The sequence below is a fragment of the Podarcis pityusensis genome, assembly GCF_964106645.2.
Source record: "Podarcis pityusensis genome assembly, chromosome: 16".
NCBI lineage: Eukaryota > Metazoa > Chordata > Lepidosauria > Squamata > Lacertidae > Podarcis > Podarcis pityusensis.
The window spans coordinates 34,716,991-34,740,019 of record NC_138041.1 but is presented as its reverse complement, the minus strand read 5'-3'; the positions used below and the strand labels follow the sequence as shown (position 1 = coordinate 34,740,019).

Below are 23,029 nucleotides of genomic sequence, written 5' to 3'. Positions count from 1 at the left end.
TGCAGGTTGGCTAGAGGCATTTGGTTCGCCGCTATGGATGCTTGTGGACTACCTGGGCCTCCCATCTGATCCAGTACAACTGTCCTAATCTTTAAGGATTTTAACATCTGATACACTAACAAACCACAGCTCGTCCATTTTAGTCTAGATAATACTGATGGCATTCGTCCGTCTCAGGAGACAATGGAGGAGTGTGCCTTTGTGGGTGAAGTTAAAGCTTTGGGAGATTACAGCGGCTGCTGTGGCTGTAGAGACCCCAGCTGTTTTGTTGCAGCTGGGGCAGAGGAAGGTGTCCAGTTGTGTTGCTGCAGATGTACCATGGCGTTTCTTCTCTCTGCACTCCTCCTGGCAGTCATTGCTCCTCTGGTTGCTGCTATGGATGCACAACCTGTCTGTCTCCAGGCACTGCAGTCGTCTTCAAGGGATTCCCACATGGCAGGGTTGGTGTTGCCAGCCTTCATGTCACATTTGCAGTCATCTTTGTAACACAGAGTTGGTCTGCCAACAGGCCTGGTGCATGAAGCCAGCTCACATAGAGCATGTCTTTGGGGATCCTTCCATTCTGTGGACATGACCAAGACAGCATAGATGTCGCTTAGACAGGAGTGTGAACATGCTGTGGATGTGGTCTTGGGAGATGTGGGCTTGCTATTCTGTCCTGCCATGCGATACCCAAAATCCTACTGATGCAGCGCATGTGGAAAGTCTTGAGGCATCTCCCCTGGTGGTTGTGCTTGCAAAATGATTATTGCGTGCATGGGAGGGGTTTCAGGAGCTCGTCCTACACTCAAGTAGGACCCTGGTAGAGTCACATGCCCGACTGGCATGTTCTCTCCCTCCTGGTCGTTCATTTGGGAGCTTCAAAAGCCTTCTTCAGACCGAACATCACAGTGACCAGTGCCAACAGACATCGGCACACTTAGGGATCCGCAGAGTCTTCGCAGCTTGCGTAATAGACCTCAGCATTTTGGCTAATCTACTTTATTTACATATAAACACACACAGAGCACTGCAACATGGCTCCCTCTCTCTCTAGCATCAGACAGCAAAGAGAAAGAACAAAGGACAATAGTCCCACGTCACGGAACACAGTAACACAACCATCCTGTCTCTGTCACTTCCCACTCTGTGGTGTCAAAACATACACCATCATGTGATAGACAACAATCCCATGACTTCAATCATGGAGCAGGAATTCTAACAAGGGGAACCTCAAGTCCAGAGTCTGAATGCAGCCCTCCGGGTATTTCTATCTGGAGCTCAGTTTTCTCCTGAGGCCAAAGCCCTCACTGGCCCTTGCTCCACACCTTGAGTGTTTTTGCCTGGCTGGCATATGTCCTTGAACTCTGATACAGTAGCCCTTTGGTTGTGTGGGTGGAGGATAGAGGGAGAGAAAGAGTGAAGTGAACTTGCATCGTACCTGACCTACTGCATGAAATGACATTTGCATTAATTGCTCCACCCACTTTTGTGTCTGGCTCCGCCCATCAGTAGTACACATCCCCTGAATGGTTGCCCCTTAGGCTGAAAGAGGTTCCCTGCCACTGATATAGCAAGTGGGTACAGTGCTACCTCGGTTTTTGAACATAATCCGTTCCGGAAGATTGTTCGAGTTCCAAAACGTTTGAAAACCGAGGTGCAAAGGGTGGCCTGCAAAATTGAGAAACACTCAGCAGAAGCCGTTCAACTTCTGAGGCTCGTTCAAAAATGGAAGCATTTACTTCTGGGTTTTCAGCATTCGTAAACCGAAATGTTCATCAGCGGAAACATTCGAAAACTGAGGTACCACTGTAATTGCTATACATGGCATCACATCCACCAGATCTAGAGTTATTGACTCAAACCTGTTTGAAACCTTACACGACAGTGATCATCCAGAATTTAATTTCTCTCCTCCAAAGGCCTATTACCTATTAATGATTCTTGCAGTAATTTGTAATTATAAACATTGTCTCCAGTTATTATTGTTGGAGCAAAGATTCCACCCTTGAGCTTCTTCTTGTGGCAATGTTCATTTTCCTATGTTGTTGCTGTGTTGGCCCGTAAATCAGTAAAGAATGAATGACCTCGCTTTTCCTTAGATAAACAAGAGCTTAACGATTCTTTTAATTATTAACACAGTTTTCCTGTCAGTTCCTTATATCAGTTTTCCTTATATCATTTAAAAATAAAAGGAAACTTAGCATGAAAAATTTAAAACACCTCTTTAAATAATTGAGAGCCGATAGCACAGACCCCTCCTCTAATAACTCTCAACAGTCTGAATTATAAATATGGAAAAAAATTCCTTTTTCTCTCTCACGCTTTTTTAAAAAGCGTCATAAATATAACAGAAGAATTCAGCTCTTCCCATTCAAAACCTTTTTTTAAAAAAAAGGAAAAAAAATCTACTTTTGTTTGAGGTGCAAGTTCAGCAACTAACACTTGATGACCAGACTGTGTGTTTACGTTAGGTGTAATGGAAGCTGAGCGGTTAAGGGGTATAACAGCCAGACATTGTGCACATTCACCAAGTCTCATGGAGAACGTGCAAATCATCTGGCCGTGAATAGGACATGGGGCATCGTCTCCTGTTGCCTATTCCTTGTATCAGGTATCTAGTGCTTTATTGCTTCTGCATATGAAGGTTCCACTTGGCTAACACAGACAGACTCCTTGTCCATGAATCTAGGTAAAGGTAAAGGGACCCCTGACCATTAGGTCCAGTCGTGACCAACTCTGGGGTTGCAGCGCTCATCTCGCTTTATTGGCCAAGGGAGCTGGCGTACAGCTTCCGGGTCATGTGGCCAGCAGGACTAAGCCGCTTCTGGCGAACCAGAGCAGCGCACGGAAACGCACTTTACCTTCCCACCGGAGTGGTACCTATTTATCTACTTGCACTTTGATGTGCTTTTGAACTGCTAGGCTGGCAGGAGCAGGGACCGAGCAACAGGAGCTCACCCCGTTGTGGGGATTCGAACCGCTGACCTTCTGATCGGCAAGTCCTAGGCTCTGTGATTTAACCCACAGCGCCACCCACATCCCGTCCATGAATCTATCCTGGCCTTTTAAAAAAATCAACCCCTCTCTCTAAAAGCAAACTCAAGGGATCAGCTCAGTTAATTCGAGTGTGGTGCCAGGGTTGCAGGTGTGGCTATCATCTCGCTTTCAGGCCGTGGGAGCCGGTGTTTGTCTACAGATAGCTTTCCGGCTAAATGATCCTCAGGATCCCGTCTAACTCTATGATTCTATGATTCTAAGTGAAATTTCTTGGGGGGGGTTGGGGGGGGTTAGGGGAAAACTGTATTTGATTACTTGTATTTGATTATATGTTGTTCTTATATTCAACTAATAAAATATTCAAAAACAAACAAACAAACAAACAAAGAAAAACCTAAATCCGGCCCTGGCCACAACCAAACATTTTGGCTCTAAGGTCTTGTGCATCAGGGCAAAACAGGTCAGGAGCAGGCGGAAATCAGTACTGCTTTCTGCAAATTCAAATGCTCTTGTTTATTGAGGGTGTTCCTTATGGGTTTGTTTGTTTGTTTTTAAATCTCATTGTGTGAATATTTCTGCTTGTTTGATATGGCCCAGTTTTCTGAATGCCGCCCTGCTAATGTCATTATGACTTTTTTTCCATTTGGCTAAAGCTATTGATAAACTGTTCCTTGCTGGCCTAATCCAATTGATTAACAATAGGCGTCCTTTCCCTTTTCCCCGGCGCACAGCTCTCAGCGGGACACAAGGTGGCGCTGTCCTCCATCAGTTACATCGGCTGCTCCATCTCCATCTTCTGCCTGATGATCACATTGGTCACGTTTGCGGTTCTGTCGTGAGTAATTTTAACTTTTCTACCTGCTGAGCCGATATTGCCCAGGAAATATGGATCGTCAGATATATATAGAGAGAAAGAGCGTGTATTCCATTTCAGACTTACTGGACTGGATGCTCTCAGGTGTTGAGAGTTTCATAAAAGGTTATTAATTTCTTAAACCTCTTTTAATTATATCCTGCATATATATTTGTAACACTTGGCTGGGTTTGGTCTAAATTACTTTAATTTCCTGAATCCGGGAAGCTATTTAGATGGCAAGTTATTTCCTTGCAATCTATTCTTCGCTTATTTCTCCAGCCCATTCCTCTTTTTCAAAGGGGGGGGGGTGTTGAATGTGGCAGGAGGAATTAGAGAATTGTAGACTTGCAATTGATGCTTTTGAATTGTGGTGCTGGAGGAGACTCTTGAGAGTCCCATGGATTGCAAGAAGATCAAACCTCTCCATTCTGAAGGAAATCAGCCCTGAGTGCTCACTGGAAGTACAGATCCTGAAGCTGAGGCTCCAAGACTTTGGCCACCTCATGAGAAGAGAAGACTCCCTGGTAAAGACCCTGATGTTGGGAAAGATGGAGGGCACAAGGAGAAGGGGACGACAGAGGATGAGATGGTTGGACAGTGTTCTCGAAGCTACCAGCATGAGTTTGACTAAATTGCAGTGGAAGACAGGAGTGCCTGGCGTGCTCTGGTCCATGGGGTCACGAAGAGTCGGACATGACTAATCAACTAAACAACAAAGACTTGCAAAGCAGCCCCAGGAGTCATCTAGACTAGGGGTCAGCAAACTTTTTCAGCAGGGGGCCAGTCCACTGTCCCTCAGACCTTGTGGGGGGCCGGACTATATTTTTTTGGGGGGGGGGATAAACAAATTCCTATGCCCCACAAATAACCCAGAGATGCATTTTTTTGGGGGGGGGGGGATGAACAAATTCCTATGCCCCACAAATAACCCAGAGATGCATTTTAAATAAAATGACACATTCTACTCATGTAAAAACACGCTGATTCCAGGACCGTCTGCGTGCTGGACTTACAAGGCGATTGGGCTGGATCCAGCTCCCGGGCCTTAGTTTGCCTACCCATGATCTAGACCAACCCTCTGCAATGCAGGATTCGCTGCAAAATAATCTCTGACAGAAGGCTATCCTACCTCTCTTTTAAAAACCTCCACTGATGGAGAGCCCAGCAGTCCTTCCACTGTCAAATAGCTCTTACCACCAGAAAGTTCTTTCTAATGTATGGGAAGGAAAGAGAGTGGCTGAGATGTGACTGTGTGGCTGTGACGTGTTTGTGTGTTTTTGTGGACTACTGATGAGGGGAGAAATTCAGTTCAGTTTGCATTTAAAGGCGAACTTGCCCAATTTGGTCTTTGCAGAACATCTGAGAACCAACACGCAGCCATCCTTTGAAACTCACACTTCTCTGAATCTTGCGGTAAAAGTTCCCCAGTCAAGTAATGTATGCAAAAGAATACATATACTAGGGTAAAGTGAGCATGAAAATGCTACATTAGTGAAAACAACATTACAGTGGTACCTCGGGTTACGGACTTAATTCGTTCCGGAGGTCTGTTCTTAACCTGAAACCGTTCTTAACCTGAGGCGAGCTTTCACTAATGGGGCCTCCCGCTGCCACTGTGTCACCAGCACGCAATTTCCGTTCTCATCCTGGGGCAAAGTTCGTAACCTAAGGTACTGCTTCCAGGTTAGCGGAGTTTGTAACCTGAAGCGTTTGTAACCCGAGGTGTTTGTAACCCGAGGTACCACTGTATATTGAGGGATATTGCTCTCCAAAAATGTGCACATTAAGCATATGTTTGCTTGCAAAAATATGTATATTAGAAGATCCCATTCATACTAAAATCCTGGTGATTTTTAATGAATACACACACATAGTTGCACACCATCCCAATCTCCAAGTGGTGCAAGATTCTAGGAGTTCCAGGCACTTTCCCAGGGTTCGTGTTTCCTTATAGAATGAGGCACAGCAGAGACTTTGGTGCCTTTATGATATATGGTTTATTTACACATATATACAACCTGAGCCTACGATGGAGGGGTTCACCACACGAGAACCCCCAAAGGGTCTTGTTTCTCCCATCGCCGCAGCCTTGGATTCGAGCAGAGATCTGGCACAGCTCTCTTCTTGCTTGCTGCTTTGCATCGAGGTCTCATCCCTGTCCCAAACTCTCAATTCTGGCTTTATCTGTTGAGGGAGGAGGTCTCCACGCATTGGCCATCTTGCACCAAGCCCCTTAACGTTTCATCGCCCAGGTTTATCAGCTCACCAGGAGGCTAATCTGGCTGTTCCAATAATTAGAAGACTTGATTAAATTCTAACACCCAGGGGACTAGAGGGCCCTGACACCAGCTTAACACCCCGAACTCATATGACCCATGTGGAAATGTAGAGAACTGAATTTAAGTTGAAGAAAACCATATGAAATGGAGACCAACCCCCTAGGTGGCAGATTCCCCAAACCCTAATGTGGAGTATCACAAATGAGACCAAAAGAGTTGTGACTTGTTGCAGAAGGCAGGAAGGATGGAGCAGTTGCCAGGACCCTGAGGTCAAAAGGTGGGAAGGGTGGGCGGACTGTGCCTTCAGCGTGGCCCCCTAGGGGTGGTGGTGAAAAGGACGTTGGATTTTATATTTACAAAAGTCTACAGCGGTGGCTCTCAGAGCCGTCTTTCCCATAGTGCTTAGTGGTGCATCACGCCAGGGCGCTGGCCTCTCAGGGGCACCCCAGTGAGTGGGGGAGTTGCGCAACTTTGCCAGTGGCCTCCCCTTTCCCTGCATGCCCTCCAGCGGCACCCCGCCAACCATATGGCTGGTGGGCGTGCAGCTTCCCTCCCAAGCCTCTGCGGGGATCGCTCTTCTCCCAAGGAGGCTTGGGAGGCAAGCTGCTTACCTGTCAGCCTTATGGTTGTTGAGGCGCAGCTTCCCTCCCAAGCCTCTGTGGGGATTGTTCTCCCACAGTGGCATGGGGGAGAGTTGCGCAGCCCCCCATGGCTGGCCCTGCGCAGCTTCGCCCCCCCACTATCCGTGGTAATTTGGGGGTGCTGGGCACATATTTGCACACTGGTGCCACATCTGCTAAACACGGCCCTGGTGGCTCTCAAAAAAACTCTCCCCGCAAGGACTGCTTGAAAATTGCTGTGTATCTCATCAGACCACTTAATAAACTTATTCTTATTCTACAAATTAAAGTGCAAACATAACTCTCTTTCTATTTATTTATTTTAAAAAGTATCTTCATCAAACCTAGCACTTAGGTCCCAGGGCCTGTTTAACTAGCACTTTCAGACTGCACCTGAGCTGCATTGTCGAATCCATGGGCCTCATGTCAGTACTTTTTTTTTGGCCTTTATATCCAAGTTCATATATACTTGGATCCGTCAACCTTTTGGCTACCCAGCTGAGCAGGAGCTAATTGGGCCTGTTGACAACAACAACAACAACAACAACAACAACAACAACAACAATTTTATTATTTATACCACACCCATCTGGCTGGGTTTCCCCAGCCACTCTGGGCGGCTTCCAACAAAACACTAAAATATAATAACCTATTAAACATTAAAAGCTTCCCTAAACAGGGCTGCCTTCAGATGTCTTCTAAAAGTTTGGTAGTTATTTTTCTCTTTGACATCTGATGGGAGGGCGTTCCACAGGGCGGGTGCCACTACCGAGAAGGCCCTCTGCCTGGTTCCCTGTAGCTTTGCTTCTCGCAATGAGGGAACCGCCAAAAGGCCCTCGGCGCTGGACCTCAGTGTCTGGACTGAACAATGAGGGTGGAGACACTCCTTCAGGTATACTGGGTCAAGGCCGTTTAGGGCTTTAATGATCAGCACCAACATTTTGAATTGTGCTCGGAAACGTACTGAGAGCCAATGTAGTTCTTTCAAGACTGGTGTAATATGATCTCGGTGGCCTCTCCCAGTCACCAGTCTAGCTGCCGCATTCTGGATTAGTTGTAGATTCCGGGTCACCTTCAAAGGTAGCCCCACATAGAGCGCATTGCAGTAGTCCAAACGGGAGATAACCAGAGCACGTGCCATTCTGGCGAGACTGTTGTCAGGCAGGTAGGGTCTCACCTGGCGTACCAGATGGAGCTCGTAGACAGCTGCCCTGGACACAGAGTTGACCTGTACCTCCATGGACAGCTGTGAGTCCAAAATGACTCCCAGGCTGCGCACCAGGTGCTTCAGGGGCACAGTTGCCCCATTCAGGACCAGGGAGTCCCCCACACCTGCTCTCCCTCTGTCCCCCCCAAAACAGTATTAAAGCTATTTAATGCGAGAGCATTTGGCGAATGTGCTCTGTTGGCCCATCAGCTTGCCATAAGCAAGACTTGTTGGGATTCAAGCGGAATCTCTCATGAAGGCACAGGCAAAGAAAGAAGCACTCATCCAAGGAGCTGCCCTTAGCAGGAATTGTAATGTGATTTGGGGAGCTAGTGATAAACACTTTATTTCCATATTTATAGAAAAGACACCCCTATGTAGATAACAACACAAAACGGTAGTTATGAAGTGTCAAATTTGATATAAATATGGAAATACTGGGTGGGATTCTCTGCTCTGCTTACTTGAATTTAAACCTTGGCAGTTTTCCACAGAGTTACTCCTATTTTTCCATCAGAGGATCAAGCCTTAGGCTGTTAATTGTGTGCTTATTTAGAGCAATTTGCCTCCAGAACAGAGGCATACATCGTAATAGGCATGAAAGGCTACTGCAAGAAAATGAAAATGAATGCATATTATTACAATCCTTTCTGTTTCGAATTACACTGTTAACAAACCTGCCTCTTGGTTATTCTTTCCCTTGATTGTGAAGCTGCTTGCGATCTTGATGATTGACAGGCAATTCCTACTGGTCAGGGCTATTTGTTGCTGGAAATTCTGCCTGTGCCAGCCAAACCTTTGCACAGAGTTTCATACAGAGTGTGAGGTCACCGGCACAGATTTCAAGGTGACAACACTTTCACTGCGTCCCACAACCTGCCCAGGTCTGGCTTGAAATGACTAGGTGACAATCTTCAGTCATTTCACTCCCATTGAAAGGGGTTGCTTTGATTTGTCCATTCCACACACCCTTCAGCAAAATGTTGAAATAAATAAACATGAATATATCAGAGTGCTATCAGTGCTAAAACATGAACACAATTAAAAACAGTACAAGTGATCATTAAAGTGATATACGTAAAATGAAATCATCATCATTGTTATCATCAAGAACTGCAAAGGCCTGTTGGACTGAAAAGGTCTTCAAAAGACAGCTCAAAGTCAAAAGCCAAGATGGCTGCCAAAGCTCTGCAGGAAGAGTATCTCACAGCATGGGACCAATGTCAAAAATGCCCAACTCCTAGTGGTGGCCAGTTGGGCCATTGCAACATGGGGGCAACTAACAATGCTCCTCTGAAAGATCTCGGTGACAGAGGTGGTGTATAAGGCTTCAGGTTATCCTTAAGGATGCCTAGACCTGAGCTGCCCAGGGATTTTTTTGATAACCTGGCACAATAGCATATACATTGCCAGTATGCATGTTTTAGCAGAGGTGCCATCTGCCACCTGCTCCCCATCAGCTGTCTAGCCACTGCATTCCGCACTACCTGGAGCTTCTGGATCAGGCCCAAGGTCAGCCCTGCAGAGACCACATGGCAGCAATCTAATCTGTCTTGATACTGCTTTCCCTCAATTTCACAGGTCAATTTCATGAATGTTTTCCTGTTCCTCTATAGGGCTGGGCAATATATCAAAAAATCTTCCAAAGCCAGTTTGAAGTCCATATCATGATATCAGTTTCATAATTTTTGACCTGGCCATATATTGCAAATCATGGTGTGTGAGTGTGTGTGCTATGCAAAAATCACAATATGGGGAGAACCATGAAACCAGCCAATGCCTCTACATAGCTCCATCCTTATTTCAGACATTGTGATATATCAGTATATCACAATGTTTGTTGTTGTGTTTAATTGTTTAATTGTGTCCGACTCTTCGTGACCCCATAGACCAGAGCACGCCTGGCACTCCTGTCTTCTACTGCCTCCAGTAGTTGGGTCAAACTCATGCTGGTAGCTTCAAGAACACTGTCCAACCATCTCCTCCTCTGCCATCCACTTCTCCTTGTGCCCTCCATCTTTCCCAACATCAGGGTCTTTTCCAGGGAGTCTTCTCTTCTCATGAGGTGGCCAAAGTATTGGTGCCTCAGCTTCAGGATCTGTCCTTCCAGTGAGCACTCAGGGCTGATTTCCTTAAGAATGGAGAGGTTTGATCTTCTTGCAATCCATGGGACTCTCAAGAGTCTCCTCCAGCACCATAATGTTTAGATAGCGATATATCATGATATGGAAATCACCCAGACATTGGGGAGGGGCAGGTGTTGTTCAGAGCCTACATTTAGAGAGGGATGGAGGGGCATTGGACATTCACACTGTGGATGAATAGATTCCCTCATTCATTCCTTTAACATTTGGTGGGTTCCTTCTGCTGTGGGTTCTGCTCTTTCTGAGTTCTTCAATAACAGATTAAAAACAAAACAAACAAACAAACAAACAAACAAAAATCGAAGCATTTACAGGGGGCCTCAGCTTCCAGTTCCTTAAGTTCAGTTGCATATTTCTCCCCTCTCTGCATTATCACCACATGCTTCCACATTAATCAAGTGCTGCAAAAGAGCACACTTCCTGCAGTTGTGCATATGATTGCATCAAGGGTATATATGACTGCAGATATGAAAGAAAAAAAGTCTGCTCACATTTAACAATAAGAAGAATCCATCTGTCCTGATTTAAACACCCCCCATATATTTTAATGCAATAAGTCCATGTGTATAAACCAATATCCAAATGAGATTGCTGACTATAAGATACACATTCAAAATGTCAGAAGGGCAGTGGGATTTTCAAACCATTGAGTAATGGATAATGGGTAATTAGCCTTCCAATCTTGAAGTATGAATTGCATGAGTAGTTGGCTGTGGAGGATTGTGGTAAGAATTCACCTCAACAGCACTTTGTTTGTTACCCAGGTGAGGAATAACCACCTTTTGAATAAACCACAGAACCAAGGAAACTATTTTCAAGTCCAGCACCCAGATTTAGGAACCCAGCGCTTGTTATAGCTATTGCAATAGGACAGAGCTCACTCAACTCAACCTGCCAGTGGAGAAGGTCTGCCCCAAGGCACTTCAGAACAAAAGTTCAAACAAAGAGTCATAAAACATCCTCATATACGTCAGGAAATGTCACAGGTCATGAGAAGTATAACACCCATGGCTCCATACTGGTATCTTCAACCCCACAATCACCTTGGAGTGGCCCTGATGTGCCCAGATCATTTGACCATTTTAGGTCTTGGATGTCCGACATTGCCCTGGCAACCCAGCCTTCAACGGGAGGGATAGAGCACCATAAAATCCTCTTCCAGGGTCTCAGATAGCTTCAAGGATAGCTGATTTACCCTCCGGTGCTAAAACATCCTGCCATTTGTACCACTTTCAGGGGTAGATAAGGAGAGATTGAATACAGCAAAGGAGGGAGAGGCTCGCAAATGCAGAACACACAAAAATCAAGCCTAATACATTCTGAAAGGTTAAATGCAATTAAATTGAAACATTATTAAAATAATAAAAATATACATCTGGGGTCTCTAATTCTCATATCAGGATGACCCAAAGAACCTCTAGTAATTGCAAAGGCAGCCTGGCTGTTCCCAAATCTCCAAGCTCTCATTTTCAAGCTGTTTCCCTCCCTACTATGGTCAAACACCACATGTAGCAATGCATACAAATGTTGTTGTTGCTGCTGGCATCCATCTGTCTCAAGAGTCAATGGGGTGCAGCTCCAGTGGCAAAGCCAAACAGTTGAGTTAGCAGCACAGAAGCGACCTTCTTAAGAAGCAAGACTGGGTGGTCCTGTATGGAGGTCCTGGGCTGTCCAGATGACAAGATCTCCTCTTGACCTCGCTGATGTGTCCCAAAGGAAAGCAGAACACCAGCTTGGCTGTGGGAGTTGCCGGAAGGAGGCATACAAGACAACATCCAACTGTCTTAGGGACTCCACCCCAGATTTGTGTAGGGTTTACTCCTTAGCCCTTTCTTCTCCTGAAGTTATCCTGCAATGTAGAGGAGGCATAGGATCAGAGACTTCCTTCTCCTAGGTGGACTACCTTCCCAGGTGGACCAGCCCCATCTGTCCCTCACTTCCCTCTACAGCACATGCAGAACCCGCCTTCTTGATCATTGGACCCACCCTTGGCCTCAATCCACCAGAGTCTGTCTTTGCATGCAGGGAAGTCCGTAACTCAGTTGAAACTGTTTCCCGGGGTGTGGCTGCTATCGCATGCTGACATCTTCCAGGAGCCACAGGTGAGAGCTGAGTGCAGGGTGAGGACCAAAGATGAACAAACTACCCCAGAAGGAACATGGAGTGCCCCCCACCAGAGGTCCTGTTGTTGTTGTTTAGTCGTTTAGTCGTGTCCGACTCTTCGTGACCCCATGGACCAGAGCACGCCAGGCACGCCTGTCTTCCACTGCCTCCCGCAGTTTGGTCAGACTCATGTTTGTAGCTTCGAGAACACTGTCCAACCATCTCGTCCTCTGTCGTCCCCTTCTTCTTGTGCCCTCAATCTTTCCCAACATCAGGGTCTTTTCCAGGGAGTCTTCTCTTCTCATGAGGTGGCCAAAGTATTGGAGCCTCAGCTTCATGATCTGTCCTTCCAGTGAGCACTCAGGGCTGATTTCCTTAAGAATGGATACGTTTGATCCATCCACCAGAGGTCCTACCCACCCCCTAACACTCCATACTCCTCATATATAATGAACATAACAAAAATATAAATATAATAAACATGAACACACACACACACAAAGAAATCTTGGTACAACTACTCATATATAGTTGGTTTTTCATTGCTGCTTTTCATGCTGTATTGATTGCTTTTGTTGAATCCAGAGGCAGATTGTGGTAAGGGAACAGATTAGGTGTTGAATTTTTTATTCTACTTTGTTGAACACCTGAAACTGCAACGATGCCTGCAGGTAGCTCCTGTCCACCAAGTGACTTAAAAATTAGTTGGTGCAAAGGGAGTTGACATTCTGAGACCTAAGTAGCATTTGCTTTGACATGGTACCATCCCAATTAAAAAATAATTTTGTAGCTAGAGGGCTAGGTCTCATTAGGCTGTGAGAGAGGCATGTCACACTCTGCTGTGGAACTGCTGCAAGGTCAGATCTGTGGAATGTAGGAGATGATTAGGTCCTGCTCTGTCTGATGACAGCAAGCATCCAGTTCTTTCCTTAGAACATTCCCACAGTTGCCTTCTGGTAGGCTGCATATTAAATTTATGTAACATCTATTAATGGACAGTTGTCATGGCTGTCCAGTGCTGCTTTGCCTCCTGAAATTACTGTTGGAGCTTGTCTGTGCACCCAAAGCACCATTTTTTTAAAAAAAGCTTTCATTATGTGGGTCAAATTGTGAAAAGATGAAATATAGATCAGTAGTTCTCCATAGTTTCACAAGGAGCTGGCTTAATTTTTAGCCTCATTTGTGTGATACATGATGTTGAGCTGCCTCTGTCATCCTTACTTTTCAACCCACTTCAGGTTATAATCAGCAGTGGCTGGTGACCATTGCTATTGGTAGGTCAGAAAGCAGGGGAATCAACAGTAGGTGGCAGAGCCATCCAATTCTAGTTTTGTCCCCTTCCTCTTCTCCACTTTCTACAAGGGGCAACACAGAGACTAAGGAAGAGGAAGCAGACATCCCGTTTCACCCTTTGGGCTGGATGTGAGTAGGAAGGCAGGCAGGTGGGGGCTGGCTGAGGGCAGAATGAGACTGGTGGGGCCCATTCTCTGCAATGAACCAGCCTCCACTTCTTATGCTTTAATCTTCTGCCTGTGTTGATAGAATCATTACATGCCATAGCAAATCCATATGGGTAGAAGATAGAGATGTCACTCAGATAGCAATCCTATTTGTATATATTCAGGAGCAAGTCTGACTTCATTCACTTGGGGATTATTCCCAAGAACATGTGCATATGATTGAAACTATAACGTACTATCCAGTCCTTTGGGTTGATTTCACTGGGAAATCTCATCCGACACAGCTTAATCCTGAAAGACGGGTAAATTTAGGAAAGAAATTCCTTTCAGTTGCATTGTTAACAAGCCATTTCATCTCAGAATACTAATCAATTCCTTCCCTCCCCACAGCTCTGTCAGCACCATATGTAACCAACGCTACCACATCCACGCCAACCTGTCATTTGCCATCTTAGTGGCTCAGATCCTACTGCTTATAAGCTTCCAGTTCAATCCTGGGACGGTAAGTTTACAATGGGTGGGAACTGGCAAGCAAACGTGTTTCTTATAAAAGCTATATATACAATTAAGTTTGCAATTACGTTGTCATTATGTTATTTTGCCCCATTCATTTCAATGCAAAGGGAATGCAAATCAAGTGGTGGGGAATGTAGTCAGTAAAGTATCGTTTGTGGACTGAAAGCAACAGCGACAGTGAATACTGATTGTATTGTATTGTATACTGGGTTGATTTCCATTCTGGACCTGAGATGAATAAAGCAAACATTGGCCATTTCCACTCCCATTTCTGTTTCCCATAGAACTCTCTGACATCCCTAAACACAGCCAATATTTAAAAGATAGCAACTGTACATTTTTAAAGCTGATTTGCCACAGTGGCTACCACAGCAATGAGGCTGTGGCACCATAGTGCTTCTGCTATTTCAAAAAAGAGTTTTGTCCCCCTTCCCCCCATTTCGCATTAGTTCTACAGTCATCATGACAAATAGAACATGACAGGTGTGTGCACTTCCATTCTGGGCAGCATGTATCAGACAATAAAGTCATGCGTTAATCACAAGCAGGCCGTGGGCTGCTGCTTAAGTCAGTAATTAATACTATTAATAATCACAATCATGGGGCTTCATCTGAGAATCTCACAGCATTTGATGGGACCTCGATCTCTTCATCCAAATATAGCCGGCAGAAAAATAGACATGTCAGACAGGAAATATAGTCCCAAGGAGCTTTTCATGAGACAGTTCCATATGAAGTCTCAGCCTTGTCCCCCATTCTGCTCCTGCAGGAAGCAGTGATGGCCACCAACACAGACGGCTTTAAAAGAAGATTAGACAAATTCATGGAGGACAAGGTCATCAATGGCTGCTAGCCATGATGGCTATGCTCTACCTCCATTGATGGAGGTTGTTCATGCTTCTGAATCCCAGTGTCAGGCTTGAGAAATTCTCTCTCCCCACCCCCACCCCCACTGTCACCAAGAGGCAGGAAGGAAACAAGAAAGCTCTTTGTTGTTGTTGTTTAGTCGTTTAGTCGTGTCCGACTCTTCATGACCCCATGGACCAGAGCACGCCATGCACTCCTGTCTTCCACTGCCTCCCACAGTTTGGTCAGACTCATGTTTGTAGCTTCGAGAACACCGTCCAACCATCTCATCCTCTGTCGTCCCCTTCTCTTTGTGCCCTCCATCTTTCCCAACATCAGGGTCTTTTCCCGGGAGTCTTCTCTTCTCATGAGGTGGCCAAAGTATTGGAGCCTCAGCTTCCAGTGAGCACTCAGGGCTGATTTCCTTAAGAATAGATAGGTTTGATCTTCTTGCAGTCCATGGGACTCTCCAGAGTCTCCTCCAGCACCATAATTCAAAAGCATCAATTCTTCAGCAATCAGCCTTCTTTATGGTCCAGCTCTCGCTTCCAAAGTTCTTATGCATGATTTATTCAGCCATCAGAGGAAAGATAAAGAATTCTGGTCATTCCCCATAGTGGAGTTGCTCGCGCTGAACTCCTCCCCCTTCCCCTTCCCCTTCCCCTTCCCCTTCCTCTTCTAGCAACAGCATTTGCTTCTACCGCATCTATCTGTGGACAATTGCCTTTGCACTCTTTGTTCTTGCACCCTTAACAAACACCACGTTTTGGGAGAAAGGGGGCTGGTTATGCTGTCCAATGATGTGTCAGCTGTAATAATAATAATAATAATAATAATAATAATAATAATAATTTATTACTTGTACCCCGCCCATCTGGCTGGGTTTCCCCAGCCACTCTGGGCGGCTTCCAACAAAGATTAAGAATGCGTTAAAATGTCACACATTAAAAACTTCCCTGAACAGGGCTGCCTTCAGATGTCTTCTAAATATCAGGTAGTTGTTTATCTCTTTGACATCTGATGGGAGGGCATTCCACAGGGCGGGCACCACTACCGAGAAGGCCCTCTGCCTGGTTCCCTGTAGCTTTGCTTCTTGCAGTGAGGGAACCACCAGAAGGCCCTTGGCACTGGACCTCAGCTAGCTGCTCTGCCTCCCCTTCTCCTTCTCCTAACAATGCATAACTGCTGTTCTCCTGTCTCAGAGCTGCTATCTTGCTCGAGGCCCAGCTGTAATTCGAGACTGTCTCTCTCCTCTCTGGAAGCTACAGGAGAAGGAGGTGGTGGTGATTTCCACCATTCCTGCTCCTCCCCCTCATCCTCTTCAGTCCAGTCACTGACACTCCGTTGCTGGAAACCACAGGAGGGAAGAGTGCTCTTGTGCACAGATCCTGCTTGTGGGTTTGGCACAGGCATTTGGTTAGCTACTGTGAGAACAGGATGCTGGACAAGATGTGTCATTGGCCTGATACAGCAGGCTCTTTTTATGTTCTTATGTGGGGCAGGATCTTGAGAATGGAGAGAGGGCAAGGGCAAGGCAAAGGTGAAGGAAGGCGCAGGTGCCAACAATCCTGGATAGTTCTGAAGGCAAGAAAGATGGCCAGGTCCAGGTTCTGCTGGATGTTCAGACCCCAGAGATGTCTTTCCATTTGCTGCATAGGGGTCTGCTACAAGCTAGAAGTGTATGCAGGTGTGCAAAATGAGAAACATTCCCTTCTCTCCCTCTCCCACATTGCAATTGGGCAGAGATCCTAAGCAACATCTCTGCAGGAGGCAGATAAGGGTACCCGTATTTTTCGCTCTATAAGACACACCAGACCACAAGTTGCACCTAGTTTTTGATGGAGCAAAACAAGAAAAAAAAATATTCTGAATCTCAGAAGCCAGAACAGCAAGAGGGATCGCTGCGCAGTGAAAGCAGCAATCCCTCTTGCTGTTCTGACTTCTGGGATAGCTGCGCAGCCTGCATTCGCTCCATAAGACGCACACACATTTCCCCTTACTTTTTAGGAGGGGAAAAGTGAGTTTTATACAGCAAAAAATACGGTATATTGTGTGGTGGTAAATGCAAGAAGACAGAAGGGTTTACTTTTTAGAAGGGCAATCAAAACTTGGAGAGAGTGAAGCTGAGCAGAGAAAGATAGAACCAGAAAAATACAGAAAAAAAACCAAGGCAAGGCAAGGGAATATACAATGAAACCATCTTCAATAAATCAGCAAGACACTGTGTGTAACTCCAGAGGCGTAATTGAAGCTGGAGGAAAATAACATGAGTGTAGGGAGCAAGATCTGATTTGAATGAGCGGGGGAGAATTTCTTATTGTCATGGTTGCTGTCTTCATTTTTGTGTGTACACACACACACACACACACACACACACACACAGAGTGCAAGCACCATTCCAGTTGAAAAGTGTTGAGTTTTGAAAGGTGGCAATTGTGTCTGGGTGGAGGGAGCAGAGACTTGATGCTTTCCAAACCCTAGAAATCTGGGTCACCCAAAGCACTGATGGGCAGTAGATTTATAGAATCCTAGAGCCAGAATTGGGACTAGGGGTGAAATTTCATTCTGTTCACATTTAAAGGCGAATCTACCAAATGCCCGTTTCCCCCCAAACAATAAGCAGGTTGCTGATTCAAGTTGCTTCACAGGCTGGTGCTGCAGAAAAGAAAAGAAAAATCCCTCAAATGAAGAACAAAACAGCATTTGCTTCTACCTTGGCCAGAGGGTCTCTGCTCTTGCCTTCGAGGGAGCCAGGAAGCAGATAGACTTCACATAGCAGAAACAGATTCCAAATGGATTTTGAAAATAGGAAGGTGGTGTGGGGAGGCAACATTTGTCACACCTTGCTGTTCACAAAACATGTTCAAAAGGTTTTGTAGATGAGCAAAGAAAAGTGAGAGTTTGTTAGGGAAGTGACCAGCTGGCAGTAAAAAAACAAACCACACATTGGTGACAGAAACCAGCATTGCTTTCCAGTTCTGCAGCCTGTATATTGGATTGTTGCTACCACTCCACTCCTCTAACACAGCTTCAAACCTGTTGTGCTTTTGCAGTAAAGCAAAAAGCAAAACCAAATAACCTTCATCTCGCTCTCTCAAATTGCAACTCCCACTGAGATCTCTGTGTAGCCAGCGTTGGAAGCCCGATTCGCCAAGTTTTCACTCATGATTTGAAACCGCAGTTCCAGTACAGAAGAAGTGGGTTCACATGGCTACCGCCCACGGGGGTTGGTGCTGTTTTTCTCCTTGTTCCTAGGGAATTCAGCGCAGGCTTTGTAGAGTAAGGGTAATTCTGCACATATTGCCAAATGCTTCCCTTGCTTGAAAATATAAATCTTGGTGGCAAGGAATTAATATGCCAGAAGTTCTTCTTTGGCTTGGATTTTAACTCAAGTTGAAGAATTAAAATGCTTCATTTCTGTTGCCTTCCCACACCTCACCAAGACTCATACTTTCCTCCTGGCAGTCTTTCTCCCTCGCCTTCCAAACCCCAAGGGTGAGACTGGAAATCTAGCACCCCCAGTGCTGGGAAACATAGAAACTGGGGGGAGGTACATTGGTGAGTGGTTGGGAGAGGCTTGGAATGCTCACCATTCATTGGGTGGTTGGAGGAGGAAGAAGACCCCACTGTGCCCTCACTGAAGTCATCAGGGGTTCTACAGAGGCGGATTTGGTCCAGAACTGGGCTCAAATTTAGGAATTGGGGGTGGGAATTCAATTCACTTCACATTTAAAGGGAAACCTACCTAATTCACACTTCCAGATCCAATATATGAACCAACACAGAGTCATCCTTTGAGATTTGTTCTCCTCTGAATTTTGTAATGCACTTTCCCAACCAAATGATATATACAAAAATGCATATATTAGGGTAAAGTGTGCTTGCTTTCCTTTTGGATTTCTGCTTGGAGGAACTGGTGGGAGTCTGGGCTCCAGACTCTTAGAAATGCAGCCATTGCTTTTTTTAAAAAAAGCCTAATTTCAACAAGGGCTCCAGCCTTGCCTGAAGGGTTTTCCTCCAACTTTTCTGCTGGGTCTGGCATGCAGTGCTTGCAACCAGTGTAAGAAACTGAGATATGAAAAGCTAGGAGCTACATGGCACCTTAAACCTAGGTTATGGGCGCAACAATGGAATGTCTAGACACGCTTTTTTATAACAAGAATACAAAGCTGAAAATGAATGAACTGCAGCTAAACTATTATGTTCCTTTTTGACGTGGTCTAGTCTTTTCCCTGCCCATCCCCCTAATTATCTGAAGAGGGTCTCTTCTCCAGTCTTCAGAGAGTAGCTAGAAGTGGGCAGGCAGAAAAAGGTCCTCTTTTCCTTCCACTCTGTAGTTTTAATCTGAAATCTTAGGCGCAGTACTGCGCCCAGAGCTCCGAAACTGCTCGCACTAATGAAATTCCCTGTTGCAAAATGCGCCTAGAACAATGGGAGTTTTGAACACTGCTTGCAACAGGCAGAGTTGACTGCTCTATTGGTCAGGCAAGACCAGAAAATCACATTCTTTCTTGCATTTCATATTAGACTTGGCCAATTCCTAGTTTTTCTGAGTCTATAGACTGACTCCAGGCAATGGAAGCTGGTCCATTAAGGAAAATGGTGCACTGAGCCACCAGCCTTGGTCTACTCTTGGCCAACCCCCACCTGCCTACCTTCTCAGATACAACCAGTCCAGGGTGAGGGATCACGCAGCCTGTCAGCTTCCTACTCCTTAGTCTCTCAATGTTGCTCCTTCTAAAACTCAGCAGGCAGTAGCAGGAGGGCAAAATGAGAATTAGTTGGCTCCGCTTGTCATTTGCTCAGCATCCACCATGTGGTGGACTTTCTGCTTTCAGTCCTACCAGTCTCAATGGACGTCAGCCTCCAGAGTTGAGGAGACCCCCCCAAGCAAAGTGCCTGCTGGTAAGCCCCCTTCATGTTGTGGGTTCTGGTGACCCCACCTTGCGGCATCAGGGAACTCTAGCAAAAGTGCTCTGATCTGAGCTGCCATTTTGATTTCCAACTCTTCTCCTGACTTGAGGACATTTTTCTCAAAAAAATCAGTGGCGCTGCAAAGGTCTCTCTCAGATCTGGTCATTTGGTGCTGACCACTGCACCATTCTAAAACACACATCTTTGTACTTTCACATAAAATACCCATTTTTGAATGTCTTCTCCCAATAAAATATACATTTCTGTGGAACTGCGTAGCAAAATTCAGAGGATTGTGCCATCTGATTGATAGATGCCTTCCAATCCACACAAGAGAATTAGGCCCTTTCACTGCTGCTACATTCTGACCACAGGCCTGATTGACACAGGTGTTGAGTAGCAGGTTCACACTGTCTGAGGTAGTTCCAGCCTCAGGGACTTCCTGGTTCAATTCTGAACACCTTTATAAAAATTTCCTGCCTGTGGAGACCTTGCAGATCTCAGAGGAGGTGCTGAATGCTTTCTGCTTTCTGTAAAATGGAATAACTCTTCTCTCCACCCCTGCCTGCATTTTAAAGTAATTGAGGTCAAGGATAATTATACCCTGTGTGTTACTTGAGGAACAGGGAGGTGTGGATGGTGACATCGTCTTGCTGAAGAATAAGATTTGTTATTCTTTTGTTTTCTCTTTTGATGTATTCAGAACAAACAAAACTACACACAAAAGGAGAAAACCTCTGGCTTTCATGGATTGTAATAACATGAATCATTTTTCTGAGGAAAATGCATTCTTTTGTCTTTTGCCCCAGCAAAGCAAAACAACCATTCTCAATGCAGTGGGGAAGCTGTGTCTGCAACCCATTTGAACAGAAAGCTAGGCAAGGTGGACTGCAGAGAAATCGTTGATTCAATCCCACCACAATGGTCTCTTGAAGGAAGAGCTCCAGCAGTCACTCGGAAACAAGTTACAGTCAGAAAACCCACTCGAGAAGGGAATGCAATGAGAACAAGAGGGAAACAAACACACATGCCTACATGAGGAGGGCGTAGGAATGCACAACCCACTTTTTAAGCTTGGCTGTTTTGACCAAACAGGAAAAGGGGAGCCTGGGCAGAAAAGCTGTAATGATCTCTTTGAGGTAGAATTATAATATCATAGAACTGTACAGTTGGAAGGGAGCCTGAGGGTCATCTAGTCCAACTCTCCACAATGTAGGAATCACAGCTTAAGAATCCCTGACCATCCAAACTTTTGTTGTTGTTGTTTAGTTGTGTCCGACTCTTTGTGACCCCATGGACCAGAGCACGCCAGGCACTCCTGTCTTCCACTGCCTCCCGCAGTTTGGTCAAACTCATGTTAGTAGCTTCGAAAACACTGTCCAACCATCTCGTCCTCTGTCGTCCCCTTCTCCTTGTGCCCTCAATCTTTCCCAGCATCTGGGTCTTTTCCAGGGAGCCTTCTCTTCTCATGAGGTGGCCAAAGAATTGGAGCCTCAGCTTCACGATCTGTCCTTCCAGTGAGCACTCAGGGCTGATTTCCTTAAGAATAGATAGGTTTGATCTTCTTGCAGTCCATGGGACTCTCCAGAGTCTCCTCCAGCACCATAATTCAAAAGCATCAATTCTTCAGCAATCAGCCTTCTTTATGGTCCAGCTCTCACTTCCAAAGTTCTTATGCATGATTTATTCAGCCATCAGAGGAAAGATAAAGAATTCTGGTCATTCCCCATATTGGAGTTGCTCGCGCTGAACTCCTCCCCCTTCCCCTTCCTCTTCTAGCAACAGCATTTGCTTCTACCGCATCTATCTGTGTACAATTGCCTTTGCACTCTTTGTTCTTGCACCCTTAACAAACACCACGTTTTGGGAGAAAGGGGGCTGGTTATGCTGTCCAATGATGTGTCAGCTGTAATAATAATAATAATAATAATAATAATAATAATAATAATAATAATAATTTATTTGTACCCCGCCCATCTGGCTGGGTTTCCCCAGCCACTCTGGGCGGCTTCCAACAAAGATTAAGAATGCATTAAAATGTCACACATTAAAAACTTCCCTGAACAGGGCTGCCTTCAGATGTCTTCTAAATATCAGGTAGTTGTTTATCTCTTTGACATCTGATGGGAGGGCGTTCCACAGGGCGGGCACCACTACCGAGAAGGCCCTCTGCCTGGTTCCCTGTAGCTTTGCTTCTTGCAGTGAGGGAACCGCCAGAAGGCCCTTGGCACTGCAATGAGACGTTTGATCTTCTTGCAGTCCATGGGACTCTCAAGAGTCTCCTCCAGCACCACAATTCAAAAGCATCAATTCTTCAGCGATCAGCCTTCTTTATGGTCCCGCTCTCACTTCCCTACATCACTACTGGGAAGACCATAGCTTTAACTATACGGACCTTTGTCGGCAAGGTGATGTCACTGTTTAAGAACCTCCAATGAAGGAGCGGTTTCTTTAGGAGTGGCCACACCGTCACCTTTTTCAAAGCAGCTGGAATCTCCTGCACTGTACCAAGTTTTCAGGAAGAGCCTTATGGCATCTTGGAGACCAAACTGACCTCAAACATCAAACCAGAGTGGGAGCACCTCTGTGTGTATGGGGGGTTCCTGCTGCCTCCCTGCATAAAAAAATACACAGTTCCAAGTACCAGAGGCCCTGGGACTACAGAAGTAGTCAAGTTTAGCACCATCCAGCAGCCCAAGGAACAAGAGTCACCAGCTACTATTCAAGCAAGAACACCAGCAACAGCAGATGAATCGTTCCTGAAGCTGGATATAAATGCTTAAAGTTCACTCCTTTCTACTGACCTTGAAGAACAGATCTTCCTTCTCCTTCTCTTCCTTTTCTCTCTTTACTTTGTGTATTTTTCCTTTTTCATTTATAAATGTGATGGCAGGACCTCTCTTTCTCATTCGTTCATTTGCTGACTCACTCATGCTCTCCCTTTTATTGATGTGAGACACTTTGAGATACAATTGCCAGGAAAATGGGACAAAAATATTGAAATGAAACAAATGCAGAGAAAGGCTCTTAGGATGTTTCTGAATGAACACTTTCTTCCCCCCCCCATCAATATATCCATTTTGGACTGGTCTGTATGCGTGCCCA

General features: G+C 45.5%; 1 protein-coding gene across 2 annotated transcripts in view; it reads left to right on the top strand.

The window, feature by feature from the left end:
- ADGRD1 (adhesion G protein-coupled receptor D1) overlaps positions 1 to 23,029 on the top strand; it is a 292,701-nt gene that overhangs the window by 166,068 nt on the left and 103,604 nt on the right. For both annotated transcript variants that reach the window (XM_080985113.1, XM_080985112.1), the window contains 2 exons: positions 3,711 to 3,814; positions 14,039 to 14,150. In XM_080985113.1, coding sequence (XP_080841239.1) covers positions 3,711 to 3,814; positions 14,039 to 14,150 — 216 coding nt within the window. The remainder of the gene's footprint in view (positions 1 to 3,710; positions 3,815 to 14,038; positions 14,151 to 23,029) is intronic.